The 27,748-nt window shown below is 38.4% G+C and overlaps 1 protein-coding gene across 9 annotated transcripts; it reads right to left on the bottom strand.

Moving 5' to 3' along the window:
- Window positions 1–672: 672 nt before the first annotated feature.
- ATF1 (activating transcription factor 1) lies at window positions 673–27,748 on the bottom strand. Of its 9 annotated transcripts, none has more exons than XM_063119874.1 (8): window positions 27,595–27,748; window positions 16,102–16,219; window positions 14,803–14,925; window positions 11,120–11,217; window positions 5,809–5,936; window positions 5,264–5,428; window positions 3,972–4,131; window positions 673–2,536 (listed from the first exon to the last, which is right to left on the bottom strand). In XM_063119874.1, the coding sequence occupies exons 2-8, from the start codon at window positions 16,210–16,212 to the stop codon at window positions 2,392–2,394; spliced, it is 930 nt and encodes a 309-aa protein (XP_062975944.1). In that variant the 5' UTR covers window positions 16,213–16,219; window positions 27,595–27,748; the 3' UTR covers window positions 673–2,391. The 9 variants fall into 9 exon arrangements, with proteins under 9 accessions (XP_062975944.1, XP_062975950.1, XP_062975946.1 ...); XM_063119880.1 differs by lacking the exon at window positions 27,595–27,748 and adding an exon at window positions 15,824–15,874 and having other exon boundaries at window positions 16,146–16,221; XM_063119876.1 differs by lacking the exon at window positions 27,595–27,748 and adding an exon at window positions 15,830–15,874 and having other exon boundaries at window positions 14,803–14,926; window positions 16,146–16,221.

The following is a 27,748-nucleotide window of genomic DNA, read 5'->3' as shown; positions in this document are numbered from 1 at the left end:
GACTACTGAACCCTGGCACTAAATGAGTAGCCTCCACATCAGCCTTGAGCTTTGGTAGTCAAGTGCTATTGTAGAAGTGCCCTGTAGCATTTAGTGCTGGATGAATAGGAAGTGGCTTGTCTATTCCTGAGCCTGAGCTGTACAGTGTGACTGGGGAGTGTGGGAGACATGCCTCCCCATAGTGTATCGGGACGAGATGAGCAACTGGGGATGTACATCCCTTAGACCCTAATTTCACTGCTCCCAGGATACTTTAAACCGTAAAATGTCCAAATTAACCCTCACCCACGCAGCCCCTGCAACTTTTAGATTCAATGTCAACAGATTGCATAAAAGTTTAGGGCATATTGGGTTCAGGGATTAAAAATTATGGTTTGGGGGATGCATGCTTCCTTTCTTGGGGACTGAGCCCTTGTTTATTACAGGCTCATTCAGACCAATACTGCCAGCACCTCACAGACAGGTTCAGTATTCTGTGGTTCTTAGAGAGCAACCACCATGTTCATTTTTTCGAGTGCAACTGCTGCGCCATAAAAATCTCAAAATTGCCCAATATTTCTAACAAAGTTTGCACTTGCACAACAAACATATATACTCTTGGCTTCACCATCTTATTCTAATACATTTAATGGCACTATTTGAAAGGGCGCCGTTGGAATGATTCAGTATTAATTAGGCTAAAACTATATTTGTTTTAATGTTCATTGTGCACTTCAAAAATCCAGTTGATATCAAAGATCCTTTAACATTCCTCAAAACAAGAAACCAAAATGACATTATTATCCCTGACAGCAACTTTATAGTAAATGCAAATACTCATGCATTTTTCTATGAACAATACCAAAAAAACCTCTCAAAAATATTCTTGAACTTTTGTTCAATAAAATTATGCCAAATGAAATATATAGAAATAGAGTCTTTTTCTTTCTTTTTTTTTGAGCATCTCATAAAAATATAAAGTTGATAATCTGCGTGGGGAAAAATATCTCTGTTTACTGAAACTGTATAAACATTTAAAATATCCATATAAACTCAGTTATAGAATTTGTGAAAGTAATACTTCAACTATAAAAGATATATCACACATTTATTACAACTGGATTACTTACTTATAAAAATTGGAATTACTTCAACAAATTACTGCTGAGTTTACAAACTGAATCTTGTAATTGAGTACTTTAATATATATAACTGTATTAATTTTTTCCTTTGGTATGTAATTTTAGCTTTATTGTGTTTTAAAAGGGGGCAGAGTTAGGGAATATAGAGTTTGTTTAATATTTCTATGCAAGCAAAAGAGGTTCTTCAGACAGAATATGCTATGCCTGTTTAACTTGTATGAATAATTTTAATTCATCTCAGAGATATTTTTCTACCCAATGACCAAACACAAAAATCTCTTTGCAAATATTCTCCAACATTTGATCTGTTGTATAAAATATATCAAAACATTACTATCAGTAATGATATGTTATCTGCTCTTTAAGAAGTCTTTATAACTATAATGATGTGCCTCTGGCTATAAAGAGCTCGTTGCCTCTGCCAACACTGAAAAATACAGCACACATTTTTTTAAATTAAATTGCCTGCCTGTTAGAATCAAATATATATTTCTAGCAAAGTAGTGGCCTCTGTTTTCTCAACACAGATTAGAATTTACAGTTTGAAGCAAAAACATATACAAACCAATAACTGAAAAGCTCTCTTCATATGTTAAAAAGACTCTTTTCCACATACACAATGAACGCACAGATGGTGGGCAGCAGTAGGCTCTGCCCTTAGGTATTGAAATGCTAGTGGTGGCAGGGCTCTACGTGACTGGGACCCCTGAAGAAGCAGGGTTTCCAAACACACAGAGTACGGCACATGCTGGCACATGTGAATGCACATTGCAGATGTGAATGGCAGGAGGGCAGAGCCTGCTGCTAACTGCATGTTTGTCTGCAGAGAAGAGCCTCAATGTGAAGGGGGCTAAAGAAAATGGAATAAGAGATTTAATAAATTTCAACTTATGCTGGTTAAATACGTAGATAGACATTTACAGCTGAAGGCAGAAGACTAAGGTCTTCTGCAATTTAACTGCAATCAAATGTTACAAGCATTTAAAAATTCAACTGTAGCTCAAGAAATCCAATCTCTGGATTGACAGAATCTGCATGTCCATTTATCCTGATTTAATGAAGTTTCCAGTTGTGCCAGCAGAACTCTTCATGAAGTTTCATGCTTCCTTTGTGTACTCTGCCATCAAACAAGTTCTAAATAAAATCTTAAGTCTTAAAGTTGTAGAATTTGAATAGAAGAGATTTATTTTTGACCTTTCATTTTAATTTTTAAAAATTAATATAAAAAATTCCTTCTGATGTTCTGATGTTCACAAAAAAGGCCTTTTTCTTACACATTCTTATGGCAGTAAAGGTCTTTCAAAGTTTTTAGTTCTTCAATTAGAGTTTTGTTCTGATTTTCAAGGACAGCGACTCGATTTTCAAGACATTTAACGTATTCTTTCTTCTTTCTACGACACTCTCGAGCTGCTTCTCTGAAATCCAAAAGCAAAAGTTTGTTAATTATCTTACAGAAGTCAAACTAATTTGGAATCACTAACAGTCAACTTTTGCTTCATAGCTATGTATGACTAGAGGCTATGGTTGTCTTTGTCGTTTTTTTCTTAAACTTAAAACTAAGCCCTTTTCTTAGAAAAATATTGATGTATTTGTTTGGCATAAAATCTTTAAAAAACTAAATGGATTAGTAATTTGGGCCAAAATAGCAAGCTTGTAAAGGTTTCATAATTCTTAATCCAATTAGAATCAGTATTTTCTTCTTTGATGAATAAAATGATTCAATGTTCACTGAAATGAACATATATACTATAGTAAGACTGTATGTGTATGAAGGCCACAGTATCGTTACCCCATTTCTTAAGGCTATGTAACTGATCTACAACTTTAATATCCAGTGTCCCAATAATGTCATAACTTCCATAAACTGAAACTAGAATTGTAGTGGTAAGTCAAAGTTCTCAGCACATTGCAGAAAATTTGATTGAGTTCAGCATGGTTTATTTAACCCATAGGTTGTTGAATTCTGGCTTGTTGTGATATGCAAATACAGCTGCGCTAACAAACCATAATTTGTTACCCACAAACAACCCAGAAAGAGAACCAATGGTTTGTTGTTGGGTTATGAACACTGGGTTTGTGTAAACCATGGGTTGACATTATGTGTGAACCTAGAACCATGGGTTGTTTCACCAAGCTACAGAGGCAGTCTCAAAAAAGCCAGCCAGTCTACACGGTAGTACTACTGCACTGCAAATACATTTGGGGTGTAGGTGTGTTTAGCAGCGACCTTCTGAGTGGAATATGGAGAAGAAGGTGCCACAAAGGATGGCTAGAAAGGGGCAGTTTGGACAAAAGATGAACAGATTGCCAACATGGGTTTTAAGAGTTACTACAGAGAGTAAAGGAGTCTTAAGCTTTCACAAATACGCCCACCCTGGGAAGTATGGTGTCACATCTGGCAAGCACCTTTATCAAGGAGAAGGTGATATAGGTCGGGATGCATGTTGGGTGTCATTGTATGGGAGCTCTCTGTGTGCCTTTAAATTAGCTATTGCTTTCAGAAACTGCATCATTTCCCCCATGTTTAACAAATATACAGTTCTTGTTTAAAAAATTAACCATTTCTCTCTTGTGTGTTGTTCCTTGAAGAATTTCTTAAACAAAATGCTGGCAAACAGCCCAAATAAAGGAATATATATATATATATATATATATATATATATATATATATATACACACACATATATATATATATATATACAGTGTAGGGGAAAATGAAATATTTCTTGGGGGAAGAAACAAAATTCAGACATGTGATGTTAATCTGTTTGTCATATATCTGCATCCAAGAATTATATAATGGACAAAATAACCTGCCTAATGACTAACAGCAACTGGGAAATTTAATACCTGTTTTTCATCAGCCGTATTTCTCGTTTCAACTGTGGATCATCTGTCTTGGTTGACTGAGATGTCAAGGAGACAGGAGTCGTCATCACAACAGTCTGTGGGAGGGAAGTGGCGGTTGGTGTACTGCGTATCTGGTATGTCTGCATATCACCTGATGCAGCTGTTGAAGAACAAGAATAAAAAACACTGTAAAGGAAGGAATCTTATGGCAGATTCTCACATTACTCTTGCGTGTACGCGGGCAGACACAAGTTTCAAATCCATACGTATTCCATTAGCTGTAAAGGGTGCATGTGTACAGAATTCGGTATGTGTCCCCTTTAAAAGGCTCAGAAACAGTAGCTGGAAAAAGATTGGTTGTCATTTTGGAGAAAGATGCATGTACCTTTTACATTTTTTAATAACAATTTTGCATTTATTCCTTCAGAATATACTTTAATAAATAATTTGATGTAGTAACAGCAATGAGACAATATTTTGATCGTAAAATATTGATTCATTACATAATTCTTCTGACTGCCTTGTCAAGCAGTAACTGAAGCCCGATTTAAATGTGATACTGGCCAAGCAAAAAGGATTTATCCAGAATTATCCATTATCAACTTCATGTTAAAACGGGGCCCTCAGCTGGAATATGTAAAATATTAGTTCACCAGCCCAGCACCGCAGATCCTTGGCATGTTAATGCTGCACACACAAATGAGGAAACCTGGTTTAAATAGGGCTATGGTACATGGAACACCGCACAGGTATATTTTTCTTCTAAGTCTAGTATCATGTTTAAATCAGACCTTATACATAGGTATTAAGAAATATAAACAGGAGTAGGCAACCTGGCTTCCTCCAGATGTTTAGGATTATAATTAGCATGAACCCCAGCCAGCATATGGGAGCTGTAGTCTAAAACATATGGAGGGCACCAGGTTGCCAACCCTGAGATTAAAATAATAGAGTAAATGAGGATAATTCATGACAATATTGCAAATTAATTACTCTTCTTAACAATCTCTGATTCAACGCTGATGGGATAAACATGTTTTAATTTAACTTAAACATAGGCTTCAGTATTTGAAGGTTGCTGGCTACAGCCGTATTTGCTTGCAAATAATTCAAAAGCTGGGATCCACATGACAGGGAAATTTCAGGATTAAGATTTGATTGGACAGCTGCTGTGTAACGGAAGTATGTATAGAATTGGCACCAGAGTATAAAATAAGAGTCAATCCTTAGAAAATTACAACTGTGTTAGGTGGGGAGAAGAGATCAGCAATTCTGAATTTTTTGATACTTACTCTGCACTACTACCTGGTTGCTTGGCACAAGTATCTGTTGACCATCAGATGTCTGTACATATTGTAATAGTGGAGTCCCACCAGCATTTGTAAATGTTTGCAAACCTTGTACACTTTCTGCACCTGGGTTGCTCAGCTGCAAAGGTCCATTTGGGGCAATGGCAACTTTAAAATAAGAAAAAATGAGACCAGGAAGATGGTGATCATCGCACAGCAGTATGTACACCACACGTAATATTTCCTTTCCCATGTGCTTATGAACAATTTTATGAACAATTCACAATTTTGCATCCAGTATCTTCACTTGACAAACAAGACTGATAACAACATTCTCTTCCGTTTGACAGTTCTGGCTTACTGAACTGCAAATTCTGATTTAATAATTATTTAATTATAGATGAAAAGAGAAATAATTCTCAGAGAAATGAAATGATAATTGCAAAAGGAAACTCTAAATATCATTTTGAGACTAAAACAAAATGTAACTTTAAATGTTTTTCCAGTTAATAGCATGTCTAGTGCAGATGATGATTAATAATACATACTATATTGCCCAGTGCTGGTTTGGTAAACAGGTGTAGGCACAGACATTGATGTGATCGTAGATACACCAGGATCCGCTTCATCTTTCCTATCCCGTGTATCTTCAGAAGAAAGATCGTTGAAGATTTTTCTATGAAAACAAAAGATTTTAAACACATATTGCTCAGAGATGGGATCATCTCAAAAACAAAATACAATAATTACTTCTATACATAACTCTAAGCATGACGTTTTTATTTTCAAATTGGACAGAACCAGAATCCAAGGAGAAAAATAGACTATACTGCTTTGTGCCCTTGGAAAAAATGAAAATGATTGATTCATTTTAAATTATAAAAATGCATATTCTGCCTTCCAAATATTCAAGGTGGCCTACAATAAAAGATTACAAAACACAACAATAAACAAAATAATAATTATGATTATGCCAACCAAAACAGGCTAAGGGCACAATCCTGTGAATGTTTAGACAGAAAAAAGTCCCACAACTCCCAATGGCTGGCTGGAGAATGCTAGGAGTTGTAGGGCTATTTTCTGCCTAAACATGCATAGGATTGCATCCTAAAAAGGGAGTAGCAGCATGAGACATCTAAGGGACATGGGACTGCAAAATCTGGAATAAAACTGTATTCACTGTCCATCTAAAAAAACCCACAGTGATTAGGGTAGACTCCTGTTCCAAATCTTCTGTGCCATAGCTGAAAAAGCCCTGACAGTGATTCATCACCATATTTCTGATGGTGGGGGGACTCAAAGCAGAATATCAGCAACAGAACAAAATTCTTGTGAAGCTTACCTGGAGACACGTAATTCCTGAGATATTCTGGTGCCTTATGTTTATTTTATTTATTTATTTATTGCATTTCTATACTGCCCAAGAGCCGAAGCTCTCTGGGCGGTTTACAAATTTAAGACAATTCAAAACAAAACAATAGTATAAAACCATAATATAAAATACAATATAAAAGCACAACCAAGATAAAAACAGCAGCAATGCAAAAATACAAATTTAAAATACAAATTTAAAAAAGCAAAGTTAAAATTAATTTATAGACTGTTAAAATACTGGGAGAATAAAAAGGTCTTCACCTGGCATCTAAAAGAATATAATGTAGGTGCCACATGAACCTCCTTGGGGAGCTCATTCCACAGCTGGGGTGCCAGCCACCTGCCTCACTTCCTTTGGCAGGGGCTTGCAGAGAAGGAGCCCTGAGGATGACCTTTGGGTCTGGGCAGGTACATATGGGAGGAGGCGTTCCTTCAGACAGCCTGGCCCCAAGCCGTTTAGGGCTTTAAATGTTAATACCAGCACTTTGAAATGGGCCTGGACCTGGACTGGCAGCCAGTGAAGCTGGAAAAGGACTGGCGTGATGAGGTCTCGTCGGCCAGTCCCTGTTAGTAACCATGCTGCCCTGTTTTGTACTAGTTGAAGTTTCCAGACTGTTTTCAAAGGCAGCCCCATGTATAACGCATTTCAGTAATCCAAACAAAAAGTTATGAGAGCATGGATAACTGTAGCTAGCTTATCTCCGTCCAAATAAGGGTGCAGTTGGTATATCAGCCTAAGCTGATAAAAGGTACTCTTTGCCACTTGTGCCTCAAGTGACAGCTCTGGATCCAAGAGCCCCCCCCCCCAAACTACGAACTCGATTTATGTCCTGCCTTTCTGCAAAAATGGTGCTGAATGTCACTAACAATAATAAAATGCAGATTAAAACAAATTCTTAATAAAAGCATAACATAAAAACAAACTAAATTGTATTTAATTTCATTTCAATTTAAAATGAAATTAAATACAATAATAAAAGCTATCACCAGCACCCAACCAGTTAAACCTGTTCAATAGACCAGCTTACATGCAAAATGCCTGCCTGAATAAAAATGTCCTTCCACAGGCAGGCAAAGACAACAAACAGGGAGGCAACCTTGTCTCTCTTGGCAGGGAGTTCCAGAAGTTGGGAGAGGCCACTGAGAAGGCCCTCTTTGCATCTCCACTAAATTTGCCTCTGATGGCAGTGAGACCTAGAGAAGGGCCTCTTCAAAAGATCTTAAAACCTGGGCAGGCTCACGTGGGAGAATGCAGTCTTTCAAATAGTACGGTCCCAAATCATATTCCTTACAGATCATGACTAGCACTTTAAATTGTGCCCAGAAACAAACTGGTAGCCAATAAAGTGGTTGTAACAAGGGAGTCATACACATCCTGTAACTGGCCCTGGTCATGGCATTCTGACCAGCTGAAGTTTCCAAACACTCTTCAAAGGCAGCCCCATGTAAAGTATGTTACAGTAGTACAAATGGAATGTAATTAAGACATGTGTCACCATGACCAGATCAAATATCTCAAGGAATGGGTACAGTTGGCACACTGGCCTCAGCATTCCTGGGCACTACAAAAACTGGGCATCCAGATTCATGTCTGAATCCAAGAGAACACCTAAGCTACAAACTTGAGTCCTCAAGGGAAATGTAACCCATTCTAGTGCAGGTTGAATCCCTATTCCTTGATCTGCCTTTCAACTAACAAGGAAGAGCTTTGTCTTGTCTGGATTAACCTTCAGTTTGTTTATCCTCATCCAGTCCATTAACAACATCAGGAACTGATTTAGAACAAGAACAGCTTCCTTGGATTTAGATGAAAAGGAGAGATACAGTTGGTGGCACCAAACTTCCAGACAACCTCTCCCAGCAGTTTCACGAATACATTAAATAGCATGCAAGGCATGAGGGGACTCTTAGGGACACATAAACCAACAGCCACAGTATCAGCAGCAGCACCTTCTGAAAGTACCCCTCCAAGAAGGAACAGAGCCACCATCAAACAGTACCTCTCAGAAGGATACCATGGTGGAAGTCCTACAGAACCAAAAAGGACACTCTCCACCCCACCCCCATCCAGTTCCCAACATAGATTTATTTTCTAAACTGTCCAGAGATCTTCAGCTATTGGGCAGTATAAAAATGAAATTAATTAATAAATAAAATATTGTCCACAAGGCAATTAAAACAGTCTTTGTTGCATAACCAGGCCTGAAGCCAGACTGAAATGGATCTAGATAATCTGTCTCATCCAGAAACCCCTGGAGCTGAGATGCTACCAACACCTTATCCAAGAATGGAACATTGGAGACTGGCCAGAAATTGTCTAATACGATAGAATTCAGGGTTGTTTTTAATTTAGCAAAGGTCTCACAATCCTCTTTTAAGCAAGATGGAATCACACCTAGTCATAAAGAGGCATTCACTACTACCTTTGCCCACTCAGCCAGTCCCCACACCAGCTGCTTTTAGAAGCCAGGAAGGGCAAGGGTCCTGTACATATGTTGTCTCACCTCTCCTATGATCCTATATGCATCCTCAGGCTATACAAATGGAAAAGTATCCATTATAAATGGACAAGTAGAGCCCAAAGTCACATTCAACCGTAGGATCCTGGTTGACAAGGATGTGAGCGATTTTCAATGCAAAGGGTTGCACAAATTGGTCACAATGGGTTAATCCTCAAATAACAAGCCTTGGGTTATTTGAGGGTTGCCTAACCCTCAGACAACCAGAGATGTAAAATTTCTGGAAATTTTGAGGCCATGGAAAAAAACCTTGCCCCCCGTTTTCCCCCCTGAACCCCTGGCCCCACACACAATTTTGGGGAAACTGGAAAAATAAGCAATACCTAATTTTTTTAGCACTGTTTACAGATCTAAAGTCACTTTGCTGCTTTAAGACAGCCTTCCCCAACTTGGCCCACTCCAGATATTTTGGACTTTAGCTCCCAACAGCCTCAGGCAGCATGGCCAAAGGTCAGGAATACTGACTACTGTAGTTCAAAACATCTGAAGACCACCAGTTTGGGGAGGGCTGCTTTAGAAACATAAGTGGCCTTTCTGGTCCTAAAGTTATTTTATGTATAATTTAGTTTGGGCATAAAATTATCATTATTTATTTTAAAACTTTAAAAATAAACACAGTAAATTTGCAATTATCTGAATAGATTAGAACTACTTTAAATGACTGCTACAGCATCAGAAACACAGGACTCTATAAAACAAAACCCAAACTGTCAAAAATGCACATTTTCTGTCAAGAATACACAATGGTGACTCTACTCACATGTCGGGATACTGACCATTTCAAGTTCCCTCACTCACATCTTTTTCTTGCCCAGAATAGAAAATCAAATTGATGGTATGACCTGCTATATGTGTCAGGACAGATATAAGCTGTTGGGGCCAATACATTTCTTGGGGATTGAAAGGAAGACCAAAAGAGGAGACAGCATGAAGTTTTCTTTCCCTTATCAGGCCTTTCCAATCTCCACTGCTATACTTCCCTTGCCCAAAGTTTTGTCCAATACTTGGCATCCCACATATTCTATAACCATCCAACTGATTCCCCAAATACATGAAGAATACCACAGAAAATTAAAGAAAAATCAGGCAGGATTTTTAAAAAACTCAATTTTCTCAAGCAGCAATACAATAATAGAAAGTATATAAGTGCCATCAACGGCAGCAATAAGCCAAAGCTAATAAAAGTGCAATGTGCCCAAAAATGGCAGTGCTAAGAGAAAAAGGTGCAAGAAAGATAAAGAGAACAACCATGGGAGCAAAACACACACCCCGTTCATAAAAACAAGTTGATTTAAAGCAAAACTATCTAACTCCAAGCCTATTTCAAAGGTTTCCTTGTTTCTTGAGAGATTTGTCAGTTGCTTGTCAGTTTCCAGTCCTGATTCAAAGTGTTGGTTCTGACTTTTAACATCCAAAGCAGCTTCTCTGGCTGCTGTTACCCTCAATGGTGTGATAGGTGGCTACGAGAGAAAGAGCCTTCTCTGTGGTGAGAAGAGATGCCCCCTGTTGACTCACACTCATGCGCGTGCACACACACACACACATCTGTCAAATGCTCTTCGTAGGGAGATCCACCTGGCACCTTGTATACATTTAAATGTCAGGTTAAGACATTTAAGCAGGCATTTAAATCTTTAATTTGTTGCTCTGCTTTTTACTGCTGCCTACTCACAGCTTTATTATTGTATTATTTTTTATACTTCTACAGTTGTATTTTTATTTTTTTGCTGTTGTGTTACTGTCATTTGGTTTTATGATAGCAAACCACACCAAGAGCATTTGCTAGTTGGGTGGTACACAAATCTAATAAAGAAATAATAAATACATACATAGATTGTTGCAGATGCACTTTCAAATCAAGTGTTTGGCTTTAAACTCAAAAATTATATGGGATTATTTCCCATACAGGCTATAGAGCTAAAGTAATGATTTGAAAGAAAATTATATTTTTGTATAAGGTGCTGACCTGTAAGATGGACGGCGTGCGAGGATACCTCTAGCTTTCTGTGAAGAGTCTATGCTATCTGAGGAATCTTGTGAATCCTCACTCTCTGACAAAGATACCTGAAAGAAATACACTACGTTATTTTCTCGAGTAGCACAAGAGACCACAGGATTCAGCTTTCAGGTATACCAAGTAGAACAGTGAGATTGTCAATAACCTGCAAAAGCAGATGGTCAACAATTTGCAAAGAGATTTATTACTAGGCTTAGAGTTAAGAAATATCACCAAAAGAGTAAGTTGTGCTTTGCTTTAAGTAGTTGTATCTTTATACTTTAAGTTCCTCTTCTGGTGCCAGTTTGTATTTTAATTGTTTATTTTACTGTTCCTCTTTGGACTCTGGATGTCATTTTCTTTTTGCTGTATGTCGCCCTGAGAGCATTTAGCTGTAGGGCAACTAATAGCTTCAATAAATAAATAAATAAATAAAGCTAAGTATATTCATATTTACTTTTTAAACAAAATTTTAGACATGATCCTATAATGATATCAGAGTTCAGAAATAATTCCTAGGACTATGGAGTGAAAATAAAATCTAAGAAAACACAGATGAACCACAAAGCAGACTAATGAGAAAAAAAATTGGACCAGGTATGTTAAAGAGATGACCCTTTTACCTCCAGTACAAATAGTGTCAACTTTAAGAGGTCAATTATCTCTTTAGCATTCAAAAACCAGCATGTATGATGTGCAAAGGAATGAAAATTGGTCAGTGCTTATATAGGTCTGCTGAGGGTGAAAATCAGAACAGCACTTTTAAAAAATCTCTAATTCTGCAATGAGGTCTGCAGCAATGTAACAGTATATATTCAAGGCTCCAAACTGAAAAAGCTTAGGCATGTAGATAAGCTAGAATTTTGCGGGGGAAGGTAAAGAAACAAAATAAGAATGTACAGGCTTCTCACGGACTCCAGTTTTTTATTCCATGTGTAAGCTTTGCCAATTTGGCAATCACTGATAGCTTTTTTGGTGTTTCGAAAAAAACACAAAACTTAACAAAGTGCTTTTATTTACAATTAGCGGGTGATGTAGCAACATAAGACCCATAGGGAGGCACATAGTTCTTGGAAAAGTATGTTGGTCAAGTCAAACACAAGGAAGGCTGCTGTTAGTAAATGGAGCTAGCCTTCCCCTTGTCCAGAAGCTGAGGCATTAGTATCATATAGAATTCATAAGGATGATTCCTCTATATTAGGAACAAAATGACTGCTTTTGGATCTTTGAGCAATGTATCATACACACCACTTAGGGATTTTATTTTTAAGTAGAAGGGGATGCAGCTTACCAGAAGACTTACAAGCTTTCTGAACACAAAGACCCCAGAATATCTACAATCAGAACATGCTGCTGCATTTGCTATTCTTTCTTCCTACCACACTAACCTTAATTTTTTCTGCTTTGGGATTTCTTTTTGTTTTTCATTTTATATATCAATTTGGTACACCATTTGGTACACATCATCCTGAAGACTTGAGATACTGCATTTAACATATCTGAGGTCTTATATGTGTAATCATCAGTAACAACTAGTGACTACAAAAGGTGGAGGTGCTACAAATCCCACCCATCCTAGCATATGTTCCCACCCAAAGCTTCTCCTATTTGTTCCATCCAGGCTCTTGTCATGGATGCCGCTTCATTCAGCCATGACAGAAAGTGGTTCTGCATTCCCAGCCTCTAACAGGTGTCTTCCTGTCTAAATCTGCAGCCAGTCTGAATCAGGAACCCTGTAGTACAATGTGCAGCTCATGGGATAGATAGTTCCAGGACGAGAAAAAGGAAAAGGCTTCGTTCTCCCCTGCCCTACCTTCCTGAAATGTTTGCTTACTATGAAGTGCTAAAGACTCAGGCCCAGTGCAAGCTGGACAACATGTTACTGCTATATAGCAGAAGGTGGGGAAAGTTTCTGGTCAATGAGAAAGGAAATGCTGTCCTTTCTCCTCTCCTGCAACATTCCCTAACAACATAAGGAGAAGTTTTTTAACCTCATGGCTAGAAGTGTAATTTTTTTTTATTATTTTTATGTTTTTTGGGGGAAGGAGCAGAAATTCTGGTAGAGGGGGAATGAAAAACGCTTATTTTTACTAATCTAGAGTCATTTTGTTGCTTTAGGACAGCCTTTCCCAACCTGGTACCCTCCAGATATTTTGAACTTCAGCACCTATAAGCCTCAGGGAGGATGGCCAATGATCAAGAGCGCTGGTCATTGGAGTCCAAAATATATGTAGGGCACCAGGTTGAGGAAGGCTGCTTTAAAAACAAAAATCAGCCTTTATGTTTCTAAAATTATACTATGTATAGCATAGTTTATTCATAAAATGATCATTATATTTCAAAACTTTAAAAAGTGAACTCAGTAAGTTTGTAATTATTGTCTTTATAAACTAAACCTTTAAAATGTAATATACCAAACATTGTTAATTTTATGAGCAAACCAAGTTATACAAATCCATCGTAAACCGACATGGAAACAAAAATTAACTTAAGGTTGAGAAAATTAGAAACTGAGCGAAACTGAAATTGATAGATTCTCCAGTCCTACCCAGTGATAAAGTGATGTTTTGCATGTAGAGGGTATGAGGTTCAATCCCTGGAATCTCCAGATAGGGCTTGGAAAGACACTTGTCTGAAACCCTGAGGAGCAACTATCAGCCAGTGACAGCCAATAGTGTGCTAGATGGACTCATGTTCTGACGTGGTACAAGGAAATTTCATATGTTCCTAATGAGGCTCATGTGCCCATTGCTGTTACCGGAGACAAGTGGCATTGGGAGTTACTTGCAATTACCCAATGGACAACCCTGTGACAGGTAGGAACATCTTGCTCTGCCTGTGCAGACGCATCAGGACAAATTCTTCTTCCTCCTAGTACATACATTAGAGGTGGGCAACTTGTGGTCCACCAGATGTTTTGCCCTACGACTTCCATGAGCCCTACCCATCAATAGACAATGGTTAGGTATCATGGGAGTTGTAGGCCAAAACATCTGGAGGGCAACAAGTTGCCTACTGCTGATGTCCATAAATAATGGCTAAACATGGAGGTCATGCCCTCATTTTGAATTGTTTGACTGATGCCAAGAAGATAAGAGCCATGCTGGATCAAACCAAAGGCTTGTCTAGTCCAGCATTCTGTTCCCACTGAGGCCAAACACATGCCCATAAGAAGCCCACATGCAGGACATGAGAGCAAAAGCACCCTCCTACTAATGTTCCTCAGAAACTGTGGCATACAGAGGCATATTGTCTCTGATACTGGAAGTAATATACAGCCATCATGACAGGTAGCCATTGATAGCCTTATCCTCCATGAAATGCTTGATGTCTTACAAATGCAAATTATTTAACTTGACACGGAACATGTGAATTCATCCTGATATTATTTTATTTTATATTTTTCAGATCCCTTCCCATATACTATCCCTTTTGTATCTTGTTTTGTTAAAAGCTGTAAGCTACGGAATAAATAACAACAATAATAATCCCCAATACATGTGGAGGCTTGGTTTTGCTACATTGGTTTTTTATTTTTCTTGCCTACCTTTGGGGTAGAGATCACTGTTTTACTGGCTAGATAGGCTAAAGTCCACTTAAGCAAAATTCAGTTGAACCTGACAGTAAGTGTCCAAAGAAAGTTAGTAATTTACCTGCACTGATTGCCCTTGAGGTGAGTGAATTACAGAGGAGGTCTGAGCTGTATGAATGACTCCCTGGACCTGATCTCCAGAAAGCTGTACCACTGTCAGTGGAGTTGGACCTCTAAGGGACATCTAAAATAAATCAAGAATTTATTAGCCAAATCATTAAATACACAATATAGGCAATACATATACACCTACATATACATTACATTGACACTAAGCATGGGGGCAGTAGAACTGAATTTCTATTGGGGCAGATTGACCAGGTTAAGGTCACTTTTAAAAAGTGGTTCTGTTTAGCCAAGTATCATTTTGAGACTTGAAGGGTGTCAGTTACTGTGTGCATTTTATATGAGGTCACACTAGATGTCCTCAGTGGCCCTCTGTGCCAGTCAACGCATCCCTGACTTTCAGCACTAGTAAGCTCCATCTAATAGAGTAGTTAAGTTCCATTTTTGGAAAGGAAAACAAAAATTTATGCTCAGTCACACAGAACTTTCTTAAGTAAAGCACTTTCTTAGGTAAAACCAAGATGGAACTATTTTTTTTAAAAAAAAAACCTGATAATTTAATCTTCAGAACTACTGTAAGAAGTCACGCATTTACTGATTTTGTTGCACAAGTTAAGCTTTCAAATTCAAAGAATCTACAACAGGATCTAAAAACAGGATCTAATTTTGGAGTGCCATCTAGCAAGCACAACTATTGCACAGCCTCTGTTCTTTTCAACACAGCTTAAGCAGGGTACATGCATAAGCCCCATTAAAAAGAATGGAGACTACACTACATCAGTGCTTGGTGGACTGCACCCTTTGTTTTGCTCTTGTGTTCTTTGCTACGGCCAGTCAAGCTCTTGGATGCAAAAATGTCTAAACACATAACTTAATAGCAGATTAATCATGATTTTTAAAGAATTATGATTCTGTGGTTAGAAGACAACTTTTCAGAAGTATTCTGAATTTGCAACTCTTAAAGTGAAAAAAAACATGGAGGTGCTCAGCAATATTTTAAAAAATAATAATCAAACCTTCCCATTTCACTGCTGAGCTGGTCAACCTAGGTGATCACTGAAGAGGATCTAAAACCAACAGAGAAGGAATGTTTGGACTTTATGGGACATGCCAATATCTAATGTAGGTGGATGCATTTTTTATTTTGCTTAGGAAGCACCACAATTAACTAAAATCCCTTGAAATTATATACAGGCATTTAATGAACTGATAAAAACCAGTATTACACATGGAAAGTATAATTAACCTACTTTAAAATTCCTCAGAGTACCTGACCTTATGTAGCTTTCTTTACCTGTTGAGAAACACGAGAAAGCTGAGCTGTCTGTAGAGTGGTACCTTGTAAAGATGTTGCTTGTGGGGGTGGTGCTGAATTGTTACTGTTCCTTTTATGGGCCTCTTCCATAATCAGCCTACAAGAAACCAAAAATACAGCAAAACACACAATTTAATATTACACAGAGTCTGATGTTTTTAAAGGAGCATCAGAGATCCTTTAAACAAACCACTGATTTACTGACAAGTACTGCCTTGGCACTAACCACAGGTATGTTTGCCAATTGTCAAGAGGATATTATGTCTGGAGCTGTAAATATGTGCAATCCAGAGATATTTAGAAATGTGTGAGCCTTGCTGAAACCAAGGGAACTTATGCATATAGAAGCATTTTAAGTCTCATTGATGTCAATAAAATTTAGGCACATGCAACCTTTACTGGATTATGACCACTGACAAGTGTTCTGGACACTATCATTCCTGCTGCTATGACTTTCTGGACCTTCAAGAAATATAATGGGCTTCCGCTGAGCTAAATGTGAACCGCCCAGAGAGCTTCGGCTATTGGTCAGTATAAAAATGTAATAAATAAATGGACCATAAAGTAGTTCTTTTTATCCTTATGTGAGTAGCAGTTATTTTGCAAAGTACTGTGACAATTAACCACATACTCCTAATTATTCATATTTTCAGAACTATCTTTCCACCCTCATCAATTCTACTCACTTCTAATTATTAATGAAATGAAAGAATAACGTATTTATATTATAAAAATATCAAGAACTCTTTTCTAAAATGTGTTGGTGGGTGTCCTGCCTCACACTTAGGCACTTCACAGTTCTATTAATAGTTAGGACCTGTAAGCCAGGAAGAGGCATACGTGTGTGAAGAAGAACAAAGGCAAGAGGGGCAGCTATATTGGTGGACAGTACCGCAATGAAGGTGCCTGTCTGTTTTGTAGGTCCATGATGACTTGTGGTCGAAGGGAGGAAATATTCATAGATGTACAAAACAGGAAACAATTTTCTCTCTATATTTTTTAATTCTTTCCAAATTAGAGAACTGGCATGTAGGGTGTCATGTACAAGAAATGTCCATCCTTGTCTTGGGGTAACAACAGGACAGGTTTCGCTTACTCTCCTGCCTCCCAGGTTTTGTTTTTTTCCTGCAAGAGGCAGAAAGAATGGTGGCAGGAAGTTGAGCTCTTTGTATTCCAGTTTGTCTCAGAATTTTCTCCATCTACTAAATGTAACTGTCATGCATTATATTACACCTGCAGCACAATTAGATATTTCCCATTCAACAGCACCACTATCTCCACAAAGAGTTCCAATAAAAAATAACGCAAAGGCATTAAGAGATGATTAGCTTGTTCTGAACATGTTCTTACGCAACATTTGAAATACTTGCAAGAGCCGTTGCTGAGTAACTGGAAATTATATTTCTCTCAATGAAAATATGAGTCATTGATTTTTCCCTGCTGAGATCAACCACAGTAGCTTGGTTCTGAAGCCTGAAGCATGCTCTGTGTATAAAGTCACCCTATTGAAAAAGACTCAAGAACTTCAACATTTCCTTTCTTAACCAAATGCAACTGATGCAAAACAGATAGCTCTAACACACAGTGCAAACTAACTATATACTACTCCTGAGTATTCTCATTTTCAGAGCTATCTTCTTCCCCTCATAGTCAAACCATATTCTATATTCTATTTCTAAATTTCAGGGAGGAGTGTCCACCATTATGTAGCCAAAACAACAGCATCCACATGTAAGAGGAAGATATCAGTAGAGAAATTTCAAAGTTTGCAGAAGTAAATTTTTTTTTAAAAAAAATAAACTCGGGGAGGGGGTGAAACACCTCTTAAACAATCATAAAGACTCATGGGAGAGCATATTGAAAGATTTAGATTGTTTTAAACTGACAACCAGGTGGGAGGGGAAATAGAGTGGTTGGAAAAGGAGGAAGAGATACATAGACATAAAAAGCATATGGAAAAAGCCATCCCATTATCTGGATAGGTCATTTCCTGTTTCACACCAAGAAACTATTTTAAAATGTCCCCAGGGACAGTAGTAAGAGATGCCCATAGAAATCAATGGAGAAATCAAAATTTAGTGTATCTAGGCAACAGTTTATTCATCTCACCCCAGCCCCCAAAACCCAAAAGGCAGTAGCAAAGGAAACAGTTTCTGCTCTTTCCAACTCAATTTCTATTTAGAGTGAAATGTTTTTTTAAAATCCTGCTAATGCTAATTCTAAAGCATATGTACTTCATTCTCTATGCTACTTGTTGGAAGGGGCTACGACTGGGAGAGAGGGGCTTATGACATCCCTATAATATTGTCTAGTAATATTAAACCCATATTCCAAGTTGGGGTGGAGCTTACAGCATACAACATTCAGAAGCCTCACACTCCATTGATTTGCATGCAGATTAGTTCCATTTTAAATGTTCAAAAACTAAATAAACACATAAATAAATTTTGTGTATGAAGTAAGACACCTGCCTTTGATATTAACTTCTGTTTTTTCAACCACCTCTGCCACAGGCTCAGGTAACCCACGTAAATCTGGGATACATTGAAACATTGTGTTAAGAACTAACAGTCTCTATTAAACTAACTAACTGGGATATTGAGAAACAAATGGGAGGTAACAGCATGCTCAGGGGAACCACAAAGTTTACAGAAGTAGAAAAAAATCTTTAGGGGAAAATACCTAAGGAGGCAATACTCCCAAACAACCCAATGAGGCTTCAGTATACTCAGTGGCCAGGGAATGCTATGTGATGTTGGGGATGGGAAATAGAATTCAGTATCCTGAAGAAGGCACAACATAGCTGGCTGACACACGGAACAGGAACACTCCATACTACAACATTTTGTTGCGGTGCCACTTGTACTATTGTGGCTTTCAAACTGTTCCAGAGAACCCTAGTGTAACCCAATAAGGAGTATAGTAAAGGTGGACAAGCTTTCTTGGAAGTCAGCTGGTCCACCACTCCCAATCATCCCCTGCAATGTGCAGCTGCAAGGAGTATTGTGAGTGTTCTATACGGTGAACTTTGTCCACGCAGAGTAGACCTGGCCAGTGCTGTACAAGAACGGACCAAACATCCTAGAATATGCCCCAGAACTTTCTGCAAGACAAGTCAATATGGAAGGAGTTCCCTAAAAGTAAAGAATAAAACTATGCACTTGTTTTTTCAAAGAAAAAACAGTGTGTGTGTGCGCGCACACACACACACGGTTTTGAAAAGCTAATATGGATCATAGTTTAGTAAGACCAATTTAATCTTAGGGAATCACCCTAAGAACTTTCTGCAAGAATGAGGCGAAGAAGTTTGATTCTAAAAAGTGCGACAAAATGACATCATCATAGCTAACTGCAAAGAAGAACATAGGGGTTGTATCCAGCATTAGTCTATCTAAGTTAAGTCCCAATCATTTCAATGCATGGGTCAACTTTAAGTAGGACTAACATTGGACTCAACCCACAATTTGTATTTTAGAAGGCTGAATATGTGAAAACTAGATGATCACATTGTTTACTGCAGTTTTGTTTTACTATAAACAAAACAAAACACAAAACAGCCTCAACATGCTACTTTCACATTTCTGAGGCGCTTATAAATGCAAGATCAAAAAGCTGGCAAAATGTGACCATAACTTATTCTTTCTCCTCGACACTTATTTTTTGCAGAGGAAATGAAACTTAAGAAGGTGCCAAGAGAAAGGGAACAAGAGAAATAATACCATGATAAACATCACTAATTGTCTATTTCACACACTGAGCTCTAGTTCGACCTAGACAAAAAATAAATAAAACAGAACTGCAATTCTAAAGACTTTCACATAAGCCCTTCCTTCTGAAAAAATTGAGATGAGCTTAGTATTATGTGATTGAAGTCAAATAATACTATTGTACAAGAAGCAAATGTCCTTCCTTAACTAGTAAAATGCAAAGGAAAGTCTCTAGCACACCCTGTTCTTATGCTCAATTGGACCTGACATCAAACAGCTGTTGCTGCATTTATACACAGGTACAGGTATTGGTATTAAAAATGTGCCCAATTAACAGTTTTATGTAACTAGAAAATGTAACACTTCTCTATCATCAAATGGTATCTATCCATTTTACCTATTCTGCTTCTAGCCCCAACCTATTTAACAGTAATTTACCCTTTTTTCTTTGATACATACTAGCATTTCTTTTACTGAATAAGAAAGGAGTTAGAACCAGAAGCCAGTATATCCAAACTAATCTGCAAATCTAATTACTTATTGAAACTAGAGATGTGAAGGCCCAGAGAAAACACAGAAAAGATTGGAAAGAAATTGTTTTATTTCTGATTTTTTTCCGAGTAACTTTTTTGTTTTTTTCTGAAAAATTGAATAGCTTTGGATGATGAAATATTTTCTTTTAGAATTTAAGACAAAGCATTTACATACTGTTACCCAGCTTTTACTCCCCTCCCCACACAATGATGAATAAAAAGTATGTGATAAGAACACTTTTATAAAATGACTAGAGATGTAAAATGTCTGGAAATAATGAAGCCATATGGGAAATGATTTTTTTTAATCCTCTTTGTAGGATTCCCAGCAAAGATATTTCTTTCATTCCTTATTAAAAATTATTGACCTAAATTATATTTTACTGATAGACATTTATGCCCAGTTTCCCAACAAGTGAGCAGTCACCATTGTGCATTCCTGACACTAAATATGCATTCTCAACTGTTTGGGTTTTGTTCTATAGAATCCTGTGTTGCTGATGCTGTAGCAATAATTTAATGACGTTCTAACTAATTTAGTGACTGAATTTACTTTTAAAAGTTTTAAAATATGATTTTATGAGCAAATCAAGTAATACATAAAATAACTTAACTCCTTCTCTCCCCACCTCAGTTCCCCCGTTGGTATCCCATCAGTCATTGCAATTTCACTTTGGTCACTCTTGCCAGGGGACACTGTAGTCCCTGAAAATAACCAACTGTGTGGGATGAAATATTCAACGATGCCCGACACACACAATAACCAATGGTTGTTCAAATAATCAATTCTGCACATTGTTGGTTATTTGCATTGGTTATTTTGGCCGAATGAACAAAGACGAGACAACACAATAACCAGCCACTGACTATTTAACCCACCATTGACTATTTAACCCACTGTTGGTTATCATGTGATCCGAATCCAATCTCAGTGCCTTCCCTTTTTTCTTAAAATCTAAATAGCGTACAGAAAGTATATCCTATTGAGTTGTCAAGTCTTAAAACTCTTACAACAGCTCAAACAAAAATAATTTCCAAATAAAACTTTGAATTTGTTTGAATACATCTAAACTACATTAACAGCACAATCCTAAATCCTCTGGGAGAGTGTCCCAGGGACCATTGGAAATGGCATATCCCCTGAAGCCATAGACAGGAGGGGGAATCTGAGACTTGGCTTATTTCCTGCAGCCACTTCGGAAAGCACTGCCATGGCTGCTATTCCGAGGTCATAAAAGCTATGTTGTAAGAGCTCAGGGAAAGGAAAAAGAGGGTAAGATGCTAGAAAGAAGACAGGCCAGTGTCCACAGGATCCTAAAGCTTCGCTGTTGTCCACCCCACCCACAACAAGGTAGGTCTGCTAGATTAACTGAGCAGCTGGTCTAGATGAAAATGTAAAGAAAAGGAAGAACGGGACACATTTTCACTTGTCATCTCTTATCCTGCCTCTCTGGGAGCTCCTCTGTCTATTGAGCGATATCCCTTAGGATTGTGCTCTAATTGTACAATCCTAAACATGCTTACGAGGAAGTAAATACCATTGGACACAGTGGGTTTATTCTGAATATAAATCCAAAGAATTTGTACGTGTGCTTTACTGATTTCCCCCCTCGTAATCAGCTATTCCTCATAATCAGTTCCACTACTTTTGATTATTAGGAAATGTAGGAGATATTTGTAGACCACACAAAACTAACATGTTTGACTTTTTGTTTTGGTTACTAAATATCAATAAAACGAACATGCTAAATCAGATCACAATCTATTTAGAGCAGTGATTTTTCCAGTTTTTTCTCATTTTCAAGCTTTTCCAGAAAACACACATCACTACTACCACCAGAGTTGAACAACACAAAATAACACAGACATTCCTAACACAAGACAATTTTACCTAATCATATTTTCTTCTCTCTTATACCTTATAGCTGAACAAATAAAATGTGCTTACTTTTCTTTTCAAGTGATAAAATGGTAACAAATCAAGATGTGTTACCTTAATTTGTTTGAAATTAAATATTTTATAATATTAATATTTATAATGTAAACTAACTAACAGGTCTACTTTAAGTAGGACAAACATTGGATACAACTCATCTGCTACACAAAATGTATCCAAACAATACTAGGTTATTGATTGTACTATTGAGACACAAACGTCTTTCTTTATATTATTTTAAGATATAATACAAAAGTAGTAGCATGATCTCTTCATATAGTGTGTTATTTTGTATTCCAATATTATTATCCCTATTGTACAGAAGGGTGAGGGGTGTGAGGCTGTGAGACTGTGGCTTGGATAAGGCCATACAGTGAGTTCATACCAGAGGAGGGTTTTGAATAGTGGATTTCCTGATTTGCAGCTCAGGCACCCCAACACTCTAGCAAGGTGACAATGAAAAAATGCTAATAAGATAATTGTTAAAGAATGAGATAAACTGAAACGTTTTTACCCTTATATAAGCAGAACGCATTCATATTAACACTGTATACGGTTTCCAGTTCTTTAGTGTTTTGAAAGCACTATACTGTGGGAGGAAACTATTCCAGTTAACCACTTTAGATATTGAGGGAATTCTGTAGTCAATTGGAAAAACATATGTACACTTCAGCTTTTGCCCAACACTGTAAAACAAACATTTAGCTCAAGCCAAAATGTTCAGGGCATAGACAAAGCTTGAAACATAATCATCCAGAGCAGCTTCATAGCTCCCACTAGCCAAAAAAGCTGGGGTTTCTAAGTTGTCAGAAATGTAGTTTGCTGTTTCTATAGCACTTTGGATAGATGTGTTCTGCAAAATAATTAAATTTCTACAGACTGTTATCTACAGTCAACTCAACATAGTCAGCTTTCAAAAATCTCAAGCACCTGCTGGTGCCCAGAAATCTGGATTTCCCCTCTATATTTTTACAACATAAAGATAGCTGGCAATTTACCAAAAATCACTTGAATAAAGGCCTTTAGTGGAAACAGCCCATTTTAGCATACCCCAGGAAAGGCTTGGGTCATTGGATTGGATCCAACTGTGACCTTCTGCCAGTAGCCCATCCCTATGCCAGCGGTGCTCACCCAGCCTCTACCACTTGAGCTGCAATGTAGCGCTTCTGGAGGCAAGTGCCGAAACGAGCAAAAATGCTCAATTCTGGAAGGGGCAGAACCTGTCCCTTCCAAAACGAGCATTTCCACTTGTTTCACTACTCACCCCCAGAAGTGCTATATTGCAGCCACCAGCAGGCCTGGGCCACCCAAGAAAAGCATACTGCCCATAGCCTTTAAAAGAGGAAAGTTAGGGTGACCATATGAAAAGGAGGACAGGACTCCTGTATCTTTAACAGCTGTAGCGAAAAGAGAATTTCAGCAGGTGTCACTTGTACGCATGCAGCACCTGGCAAAATGCTCTCTTCATCACAACATTTAAAGCTGCAGGAACTATCCTAGATTGACCAGTTACAACAGAGGGCAGGGCTCCTGCAGCTTTAACTGTTGTGATGAAGAGGGAATTTCACCAGGTGCTGCGTGCATAACAATGACACCTGTACAAATTCACTTTTCTATATTATTTATTATTATTATTATTATTATTTATTTATATAGCACCATCAATGTACATGGTGCTGTACAGAGTAAAACAGTAAATAGCAAGACTCTGCCGCATAGGCTTACAATCTAATAAAATCATAGTAAAACAATAAGGAGGGGAAGAGAATGCAAACAGGCACAGGGTAGGGTAAGCAGGCACAGGGTAGGGTAAAACTGTTAAAGATACAGGAGCTCTGTCCTCTTTTTCATATGGTCACCCTAGGAAAGTGGACATTTATATATACATACATACATACATACATACATTTTTCACAATGGATTTGGTATGTACATATTCTACAGAAGGTATTAGTTAGCAATCAATCTTTGATATTTATCATCTTGATTGTTGTAATATTTTACTATCTGGTCTTACCCTTTCCCTTTTTAAAACTTTGTTCCAGGCTTCTAATTTCCCATTGTCTGCAATGAACTGCAACGACACCTAGATGAGTACCCACCCAAGTGGTAAATTGTTGCTGCTCCATACTATGCCCTCTTGCTTTCTCCCACACTTCAAGAGAGACAGAGGCCATGGCTAGACCAGACCTATATCCCAGGATCATCCCAGGATCATCCCTGTGCATCCAAATGACACACAGGGGATCCAGGGAGCAGGTAGGGACGATTCCTCCATTTGCCTGGGATAATCCTTAGGTCTAGCTAAGGCCTAAGTAACACAGCTCTAAGCCCAGTTATAACCTTCCATCCTTATCAAGTCATGAAGGGCCAGCAAAGCCATGAGTCAACTTCTTATGGAATACATGGAACCAGTTGGTAGACTGATTGGCTGCAAATCTCACCAACTGTCAAGGAAAACTTTGCTACAGACCTGGTCCGAATCAGAAATCCAGGGAAACCAGGGAGTACTAAAAGTCTCCTCACTATCTGGGAGGATGTAATAACCAGTTACCTTGCGTTCCACCACAGTAAACTAGTGTTTGGTAAACAGTTATATGTATTCAAAGTCTTACTCTTTGTTCTTCAGATAAATTCTCCTTCTGCAGCACAAGACTTCTTGTTCCAGTTCAACATCTCATCCTTTTGCACTTGTACTCTCTGTCTGGAATGCTTGAACTTACATTCCCCCTCACTTTTCCTATTCCTTTTGGTGTGTGTTTGTGTGTGTGCGTGGGTGTGGGTGTTTTCTAGATAGTAAACCACTTTGGGCAGGAATTTATTTATTTTCTTGTTTGTAAAAGTATCTAGTAAGCACATAGGTACTGTATATATACCATCATTTATAGTGCACAATCAATGCTCATAGCACTTTATATAGCAATTTAATTAGAAGAGCTGTCACTGCTCCAAGAATTTTACAATTGCAATTTCCACAGGGTGGGGGTGGGTGGTTGAATGAGGAATAAGAAAAAACAAGACTAGCAAGAGATAAATGTGAGTAAATGCAGTTTCACGTAGTTAAGCTTCATTTCAAATGGCAATGAAAACTAGATTCTTACAGTGGGTTTTGTGGAAAGGTTTGGAGGAAGAGAGAGATGGCATAATAATACTGGTAAAATGAAATGAGCTGAGATTATATATACTACCAACTATGTTCATATTAAAACAAGCATGAAATTTTTCTTTATTTAAAATATTTATAACCCAACTTTCCATGAGACAGCAGGCTCCAAGATGGTTTATGATAATCATATGTTTAAAAATAACAAATTTAACATAAGATTCTTTTTAAAGTTGGAGTGACTAATTTTGACGAATCTTCTGAAAGACGTAGTATAGAGACAATAGTAAATACCCTTTTCATTTCAGAAGACTACAGCTTTACAATCTCTCTTTTAAAAATTATATCCTACCGCCCTATCTAGCATATACTTGGTAGACATAAGAAGTGACCCTAAATTTGTGGGGAGGGGAGAAAGGTGCATTTACCTCTCCCCACTCACCCTGTAATTTGAGTACAGGATGGTTTAAAACAAAGATCAGCAGACTAGCCTTACAACATCTACTTTATTTTTCACTAAAGCCTGAAAACCACCAACCGGAACTAGGGGCAAAATAAGAGACCCAAGTAGGTAGACACAGAACTGCAGATCAAGTTGTCTCTGGGTACATGCTTTGCTCCATTACTGGAGTTTTTACAAAAATCCTTTCCTGCACAAATGTACTCCTATTTTCACCCAAGTTTTCTTGATTCAGCAGCCCAATGTAGGAGGAAAAAGTCATTTTCTTGTCACTATTACAAGAAACTCATGCCGATCTATTGCAAATCACACAGGGATCTACCAGCTGATCCCAGTCTACCTTCTGTCTAAACATGGGCATCTAGCCTATGAACAGAAAAAAGCTCAGATGCATTTCACACATTACACATCACCTGGGTTTGCTATCAAGTATAAACCACAGTCAATTCTGTCTTTCTGATGAGGATACTTATACACTGTAAAACATCTGTTCATTACATTCACTTATTTATTTATTTTGGTTTAGGTGTATTTATTTTGTGATTTTGCACCCTGCTCTTCAACATAAAAATATTTCCAGGAATGCTCACAAAAACACATACTTCTCTAGCAACAGTACTTCACCTTGCTCTCATCTCCCCTGAAGGCATCTGCACCTGCCCCAAATCTGCTCTGGAGGGTACTCCAATGTGAGGCTATGGGGTGCATGACAGGCTGTGGGTGTGGTGGAGAAATCCATTCCTGTGATTTCTGTTCCACTAGCAAACCACCAGCATTAGATCCAACCCAATAAACCGCAGAAAAAAGCAGCAGTCACTGTAGTTTTAAAGATTGTTGTGAGCCACCTTGAACATTTTATTGGAAAGATGGGATAAAAATATTTAAAATAAATTATTCCACCACACATCAAAAATTAAAAGTGTGGGAAAATCATGAGGTCTTCACCTAGAGTCAAAAGGACATTATGTTCTTACATATATAAATCTAAAACAACCTGCAGTGTGTAGACGGCCTTTCCATTAAGACTAGGTCCACGATGTGAACCCATGTAATTAGGTACGCAAAAATTGTAGACAGACGTGTTGGTCCGCTGGGAGGGGAAACACAACACCCAAAGCCACAGAATGGTGACATCTTTATTAGCACCAAACAAACTGAAACGAAGTCGTGGAAAACTCAAAAGCTTGCTCACGACTTGCGTGACATTTTGCTTGTCCCCAATAAAGGTATTACCGTCCGTGGCTTTTGTACACTTTTTTTTTTTTTTTTTAAGGTTTTGAGGCCCCTCACACCAACTGTCAGAGGAGAGGAATGCAAGCGGAAGACAGCACAGTATGCTGAGGAGCGAGGACTGAAGTTAGTCGCGCCGCGTTTTATGGGCTGACAAGGAATAAGAGGAGAGAGGGAGGATGTCAGTGGGCGAGCCCTGGTGCTTGTGCAACAGCTGGGGACGAAGGTCTGAGGGCTACTTGGGAGTCGAGTCGGCGCTTCGCTTCTGTCCCTCCCGCCAAATTATAACCGCCTCGAAAGGCACCAGTCTCTCGCGCTCTTTCAAACGGCGCGAGCCCTGGAACGCTTCGGTAACGTCTGGCCGCCGCCTGACTTCCATTAGTCGCGTCTCCCTTCTGGAGGTTCCCCCCTCCCTTCCTCTCCCCACTCGCGCTCGTTGATTCGGTCGCGTCCGCTTCGCCTCGCGCCCTGATTGAGTCGCTGGCGGTCGCGCCCGCTTTTACCTCAGAGGCACCGCCGGCTTCGCCTCGGCCTTGCGTTGCGCCCGAGGGGAATCGAGAAAAGGTGGCGCCGCCCTAACGCCTCAGGAAACCGGAGCTGCCACCACCGCCAGCATTGTCAGACTAGGCCCCGCCAGGGAAACACTCACTCGCTCGG

This window comes from Elgaria multicarinata, chromosome 3, assembly GCF_023053635.1.
Source record: "Elgaria multicarinata webbii isolate HBS135686 ecotype San Diego chromosome 3, rElgMul1.1.pri, whole genome shotgun sequence".
Lineage (NCBI taxonomy): Eukaryota > Metazoa > Chordata > Lepidosauria > Squamata > Anguidae > Elgaria > Elgaria multicarinata.
This window is presented reverse-complemented; position numbering and strand designations above follow the sequence as displayed.

Coding starts and splice junctions, on each gene's coding strand:
- ATF1 (XM_063119874.1), bottom strand. CDS start 16,212: ATGGAAGAGGCCCATAAAAGGAACAGTAACAATTCAGCACCACCCCCA. Junction 14,926..16,101: donor TTTCTCGTGTTTCTCAACAG/GTAAAGAAAGCT, acceptor GATTTATTTTAG/ATGTCCCTTAGAGGTCCAAC. Junction 2,537..3,971: donor ATACGGCTGATGAAAAACAG/GTATTAAATTTC, acceptor TTTGGATTTCAG/AGAAGCAGCTCGAGAGTGTC.